This window comes from Pempheris klunzingeri, chromosome 7 (assembly GCF_042242105.1).
Source record: "Pempheris klunzingeri isolate RE-2024b chromosome 7, fPemKlu1.hap1, whole genome shotgun sequence".
Classification (NCBI taxonomy): domain Eukaryota; kingdom Metazoa; phylum Chordata; class Actinopteri; order Acropomatiformes; family Pempheridae; genus Pempheris; species Pempheris klunzingeri.
The window spans coordinates 2782379-2789821 of record NC_092018.1 but is presented as its reverse complement, the minus strand read 5'-3'; the positions used below and the strand labels follow the sequence as shown (position 1 = coordinate 2789821).

Sequence of the window (7443 nt, the reverse complement as noted above, 5' to 3'; positions counted from 1 at the left end):
TCGAACCTCCCGTCCGCCGAGCTGCAGGACGATAGAAACACATCAACTACTGAAGCAGAGAGGAAACAGATGCAACAGTTTGAGTCTTCCTCAAAAACAAAACAACTTCAGGAGACCCTCACAGAATAATGAAGTGGTTCTGAACTTCCTGCAAAATAAAGTGTAGAACCTGCAGCTTCCCCCCTGAACGATCGACAGGATGAGTATTTCTGTTGCTTCTTTGCTCTGAGCTGTGATTCCCCTAACCCTAACCCTAACCCTAATCCTAACCCTAACCCTAACCCTAACCCTCTGTGGCTCTACGACAAACCACCTGCATCCTAAAACATTTAATAGTGGAGCTTGTTGTGTGCTGATTCCTGAGTTCGGGGCAAAAGCTCCTTTCAGAAGAGGAGGTCAGAGATCAGGAGAAGCGTGAATTTGGGGAAACTTTCCAGAACACGTTTTACTCAAAAAACCCTTTTACACTGCAGACTGGTGCAAATAAAGGAGTAAATAACCTAACCCTAGTCCCTAATCCCTAATCCATAACCTCACGGGTGCCTAAACTTGCCTAAACCAAACTGCCACTGAAGCTGATAATAATAAAACAAATGTATAATTCAACTAAAATTGCTGAACTGAAACGTATGAATCAACTAAGACAAAGAAAACACACTTTGACTCAAACCCACGTCTCCTACATATCAAATACGAGTCCAATCAGCCTCCACCTCCATCGGACCGGGTGTAAGAAGCCTTACAGTTTTAGGGCTCTGCAGGTTCTGCACTTCATCCAGCTGATGCACAACTTCATGAAAAACACAGAGTCACACACGACAGAAAGAAAACACACAGCAGACCACTGCGAACAAACACAGCTCTTTTTTTTTTTTAGCAGCATTACTATTTTATCGAACACGTTTTCCTCAAGTTACTGTGTAAGTTTGAGTTTTATTCCATCTGAGTGTTCAGTTTGGGATGAAGGTGAAAGTTATCTGCAGCTGCTACCAAACACTAGTCTACAGTTCTACCATTAATAATGTGCCAGCCGTTATTATTATTATTCTACATCTTAAATGCTCGATGTCTCATGTTGGAGGAAAACTCTGGCTCACAGCGCTGCATCTGTAATAAATATCTCTCAGAAATCACAGTCATTGGATCGTTGAATGCTTCGGAAAAGCCCTTTAAAATGTGATTTGTTTTCTGCACCGCGGCTCTGCAGACAAACAGGAATCCACACGCTGAAACACTCGCATACTGATGGTGCCACCAGCTGCTCTCCAGTTCTAATCAGATAAACAAACAAAAAAAAAACACAAAACCAGTGCTGACAAATCGACACGAGTGAACACAAACAGGAGCGACACGTCGCGTCTTAGAGTCCCCATTTTGGATGAGCTCAGTCCAGCGTCGTACTTGATAACGATAGTATTTCATCTGGCTTTGAAAGGAAAGAGGGAAAAATTAAATCCATTCATTAAAAGTTGAATTATTGAGCTCAAGAACTGAATTTTTTAAATCTATTTTGTAAGATTTTAACTGTTTTTTTTAATAAGCAACTTAATTCTTAACATTAAAAATGCGTTTCTCGGCACAGAAAATTCAGTTTTATGTTGCTCAGAATTTTTGAGGTCAACAACATTGACAAGAAGTCAGTATTGCACAGAGCTCGGCAGGTTAAAGCTAATGCACACTAATTAATCAGGTAAATTCTAATGTTCCCCTTGACTTTGAGTTGAAAAGGCTTCCCGTGTGCTCTGCAGTGGTTTTACAGGCTTTACTCACACCTGCACAGGTGTTCTCAGTTCGGCCGGCTGATCAGAGCGTCATCAGGCAGGAGAAGTGAGAACACCTGTGCAGCTTTGCCGTGTTGAGCTTCAGGAGCTCCAGCCTGAGCGGACGGGACACAATAAAGACGGATGTAGAGATGCTGTCTGGTTCTCACGAGGTGCCGAGTGAAGGAATCTAACTGTGACAAAAATAAAGGTCAAACGTAACAGTCATTTCACGCTGTACAGTTGCTGCTACACTAACAAACACAAAGAAAACATCTTGTCGGTGTGAACATCTATTTGTATATTTTTCCACTGCATGAATAAATAACAGTCAAGTGCTAATATAAGTACACAGAGAAACTGTATATTCAGAATGGAGCAGAGAACTGGTCTGGTGCATCTTTCACACTAACAAATCCCACAAAAAGACCAAAACCAACACATGTTCGTCCCTAAATACCGACTATCTGTCTTAAATCTTTAAGAACACCTTAGAAAAAGGTAAAAGTGTTTTCCTGAAACAGCTGCTCACTGCAGTTTTTAACAAACGATACTCAAACAGGAAGAAACAGTGCATTTGTTGGGGACTATTTTCTGCGGCGGATTAATCCACGTTTGGTGCTCTAGTGAATAGCAGGCGGAGTGTGTGGGAATCAAACTCAACTTTCTGGACAGCAGTGGAGCTCTGAGGCTTTGATACACACAATATTTGTTCGTAGATACATTCAGTGTTGGTTTTGGTCCACAAAAGGGATTTACTGACAGTAAAACCAGACTCACCCTTTAAAAGAGAGTCTGAGCAAACTGTCAGCTGAGCTAACGAGCCATTAGCCTCATTTAGGAAACCTCCTATTTGCTTTTTTTTTTAATTTTTTACATTTTACCTCCATTTCTGTCTTGTGTTGTGCATTTAGACAAACAAATTTACTGGTAAATTCTCAAATTGTCTCGTTTATATGTTGCTACAGGTGTATTGGTTAGCTACGTAACTGGCTAATTAGCAAAGAAGCTAATTTTTCTGAACACAAAATCAGACGTAATGGTCACAAAATGATCAGTTTTTCATAAAAACTGTCAAAAAATGAGTCTTTTCAAGTCAGTTTGTTCACGTTCATGAATGCATTCAGCTGTTAGCAGCTGCTCCAGAGCTGCAGACCTCCAACATGGCTGCCAGGAGATGTTACATCAAGGTGTTTGTAGCATATCGGTTCAGTGTTAGTGCTGCACACTCACAGCACGAGACGTTTGTTTGACTTGTTAATCTAGTGTGTTAGCAGACAGGTCAGAGTAGGTTTGTATAGATCAACCCTTCCTCCAGGCCCGCAGGGCGGCGCTGCCTCCACCCGACCCGCTCTTAGACATCGGTGCTGACGCTGTGGGTGACCACCTCCCTCATGGTGACGGAGCGGATCAGGTTGAGCTTGTGGTAGAGGCTGGCCAGGTCCATGGGCAGCTCCAGGTCCTGCTGCTGCACAGTCCTGTAGCTGATCCTGCGGCCGCCGTTGCACAGCCTCTCTGGGTGCTGCAGGTAAAAGGGGAGCGAACAGCGGGCGCAGGACGGGCAGAAGGCGTGTGAGCGCTGGCACCTGCGCGGCGGCGGTGTGGGGCAGAAGCTGGCAGGCCCATTGGCCTCGGTGAGGAAGGTGGGGGGGTAGTTCTCTGGTTCGTCGCTGTAGTGCTCCGGCGTTGGAGGCGTAGGGGGAGCGGACAGAGCCAGGGGGCAGGTCGGCGACATGGTGGCGAACTCCGGTTCCCCCTCTTCCCCCTTCTCAGACTCCTCCCTCTTACAGCAGTAATACTGGAGCAGCCAAACACAGGAAGAAGGAAGCACAGGTCAGAGTCACTGTCTGTGAGTTAGTGTCGCACAGCCAGAGCTCCTCCACACTTTGTCTCTAGAGAAAGCTCTGGTCGTCGTTATCATCGCTCTGGTAGAGAAACACACCGAGGCTTGTTTGTATGCAGCAGCACCACGGTGCCTCTGCAAACTAGGTTTAGGTGGAACATTTGCACACGGGGAGGTGAACCCTGACGTTTAAATGGCTGAATACCCACAAAAAAGACAACACCACATTAGCCGCTACGCCACTGCTGTGCCTACACCATGCTTATGGTCAAAAGGCTGTATGCCTCACCTGGCATGCATCATACCTGGCTGCATAAATGCAGTCTGACGGAGGGTAAAAACCACCAAGTGTACAAAAACCTAACTAATTAATGGATCTAAACTAAGTTCTCAGTGGTACCAACTACTGGACGGATTATCAATGCATTTTGCATTCATGACATTCATGTTCCCCAGAGGATCTGTCTGTGAACATTTAATTGTGGAAGCTGCTCTCTTCTATTATTATTATTATTATTATTAATTATAGTCTCACCTGCAATCTACATAAACACAGTACAGCGACGATGGTCAGTAAGATGACTGTAGCCAGAATTCCTCCTGCGATGACCACTGTCCCGGCTGACATTCGAAATCCTCTCCATCAACAGCCTGCAGGGGGGCAAAAAGGGGACGGACGAGATGAGAGGAGGATGAACCACGACAACGACGATGAAGCGAGGGAGAGAGAGAGAGAGAGAGAGTGGGATGATGAGGAGGAGAATAAAGAAGGTTACCGATACGTTAAGGAATAGAGAGATGAGGAAGGAGAGAGAGAGCGGTGATGGAGAGATGGGTGGAGGAGGAGGAGGAAGGTGAGACACAATATGGGAAACAAAGGGAGTGAAAGGAAGAACAGAGGGAAGGCATGAGCAGCCAAAGATGGAGACAGAGAGGTGAAGAGAAAAGATGGAGGTGGAAAAGGCAGAAGTGTGTCGGAGTGAAGGTGTCAAGATAAAATAAGGAAACACAGAAGTAAAAGAAGGATGGAGAGGAGGAGACGGAGGACAGATAATAATGTTGATGTAAACACAGTAGGCTTCTCCTGCCAGCAGCCGTTACTGAACACACTCATCAGTTTTAATCTGTTACGACCTGGTGCACATTTTTGGCAATAAATTAAGTTAAAAAAAAAGTGCCAAGTGCAAATATTAGTAGGTCTGATTGATGAATCTGACTGATCGACCACATGTTCGATGTCAGCGGCAGGAAATACGTCAAACACAACGAACCCGAGCAGGCATTTTGCTCTGAGCCACCTGCTCATCTGTAGGGTGCATGTGTGTGTTAGCTTAGCTTAGCTTAGCTTAGCTTAGCTTAGCATAAAGACTGGAAACAGGGGGAAGCAGCTAGCCTGGCTCAGTACAGAGGTACCTCTAACGTGTAAAACGACTACTACAGCAAAAAACAGGTGTGAAAATGAGTTGAGATGAGTCCCACTGGTCATTCATTCATTCATTCACAGCTAAACACAAGTAAACATTGGAACAAATGACAGAAACTCTTTTCTTGTGAGGACGGTACCTCAAGTGTTGACTCTGAAAACAAGACCCCAGTTGATAAAACAATGGAAATAGTTTTTTAATTCTTATTATCACGCAGGAGGATCACTGCTATCCACTTACAAAGTGATTAAATAACCACAGGAACAGACTAAAGTCAGTGTGTTACTGGTAATAAGACGTCCAAACCTGATGATTATGAGCCAAAATCTGTATTTAAAAGGATTTTCCCTGATTTCTATGCAGATTTACGGATGTTTATCCAGTGATGACATGACCAGGTATGTCACATCGATTGTAACAGAGTTGAATCATGTCTGTGTGCTCAGATCTGAGTTTTGAATCGATCTGGTTATTAATGAAGGTGAGAAAATCTCCAGACTGAAAATCTAAATGAGCCTCTGGTTCATGTTTAGCATTTCATGGGCGAACTGCATCCCATCACACACCCGCTGCATTTTAAAGTCAAAGCATTCAGCTGAGAGCTCCCAAAGCAACCTGACAATTAAACAAAAAGGCGGCCGGCGGAGCGCAAACACCGAAGCACTCTGTGACCTGCAGGGCAGCAGCCCCCCCGTCACTGTTTGTCTTTCAACATATTCACAAGTGAATTTAAAAAACAAACTGCTGGTTAACTTTCTGAGAACTGAGTAAGAACATTTACTCAAGTCCTCTACTTAAAGGGAACCTTTGATTATTTCCTTTGCATCATTACAATGTGGGTAGTTTATGCAAATGCAGCACATTGAGCGGCTCTCCGTCGTTCACTTAGTGACACAGTTGTTACTGGAACTGTAGTGTTGCTGTATGAGGGAGCTGGGTGATGAGAGGGGAGCTCTGGCTGCAGGAAACACACAGTGTAATGAGGCAGAGCTGGCTGAAAATTCAAGGTACAAATCAAATTCAAGTCTTTCTACTTGCACCGCTCCACGTCTCAAAGGTAAATGTTGTGCTTTTTATTCCACTACAGCACAAAGCTCCAAATGTGGTGAAGTTTTCTGTTGCTGAGTGAGAAAATCCTCCCACTTCTTCAGCTAAATAAACCATTTAAGAACCTTCTCCTTTCATCAGAAAGCTGAGATGTGTAGTTCTTACGGACCATGATGCATTGCTGTAGGTTAAATTACCAAACAGGATATAAAGTTGTTAATATGAGCTCAACCTTAAACACCTACAGCAGTGAAACACAATTATATAATTAATAATATGAATCCAGAAACATCAGATATAAACAACATGAGTACTTTTGACTTTACTGATGATACTTCCAAACTTTTATTTAAGGTTTTAAATGCACTGAAATACCATATGAAGGTAATTTCTGAAATTATCTGCATTAAATCTGTTACGTACGAAGGAGATAAATATGACGCAGAGATGATTTTTAGGCTAAAGAAGGAGAATGAGGACAAGTCATGAAGTCCTTGACATTACATTAGCGAGAGAGAGAGAGAGAGAGAGAGAGAGAGAGAGAGACGCATTAAGCATTTTATTATTCACTTTACTTTCATGTTTTATGCAATAAATCTGGTCCCAAACCAGAATTAAGTGTGCATTAGCAAATGGAAAGAAAAATCGAAACACCAAAGGGACACAGCAGGTTGTTCAGCCTTTTAACCAGCCCCCCCCCCGCCCCCCCGAAGGCTCCTGTTGTCCTCAGCAGTCAGACGTGCTCCTGAAGAGTGAGTTAGTATTACCAATTTAGATTCTGTGAATTATGAATTACTCATGTTTTATACAAGAAATCAGAAAAACAAAGCAGCATTAAAAAAAACAAAACAGTAAAACACCGGCGGGCAGATTCAGATTCATCATCATCATCATCATCATCATCATCATCATCTCGTTCCCTCTGCGTCCTGTGTGGGTGTGACGAGGGTCGGCCGGGTGGAAAAGCTGTGTGATGGATAACAGGATGTGCCGAGGAGACGCTACAGGTGGAAGAATCCACAGGCTGACGGACGTGTTTTCATCAGATGCAGCAGATGAAGGTGGTTTGTGTGAATGTGGACGTTATTTTATTTTACACATTTTAAAGCACACATTTTATATACTTCTGTTGTTTTTACAATATGATCTGATGTTTTCTAACCTTTAGTATTATTATTTATTACTGTTATTACTATTTACCAAATTATCTATTTAACTTTTCCTCATCATTTCTTATCATTACTGTGTCATTATTCATTATTGTGAAAACAAACCCAGACGAGCGCTGCAGATAAAGTGGATACTTCCTGAATAAATCCACGATTTCACACAAACTGATGATTTGAAAATGATTTTATTGCCTCCACTA

General features: G+C 43.1%; 1 protein-coding gene across 1 annotated transcript; it reads right to left on the bottom strand.

Annotated features, from left to right (window-relative positions):
- Positions 1-3114: 3114 nt before the first annotated feature.
- On the bottom strand, positions 3115-4231 carry LOC139204493 (protein FAM163B). The gene is made up of 2 exons (XM_070834528.1): positions 4139-4231; positions 3115-3558 (listed from the first exon to the last, which is right to left on the bottom strand). Exons 1-2 carry the CDS (start codon positions 4229-4231, stop codon positions 3115-3117), a joined length of 537 nt encoding a protein of 178 aa, XP_070690629.1.
- Positions 4232-7443: the final 3212 nt, after the last annotated feature.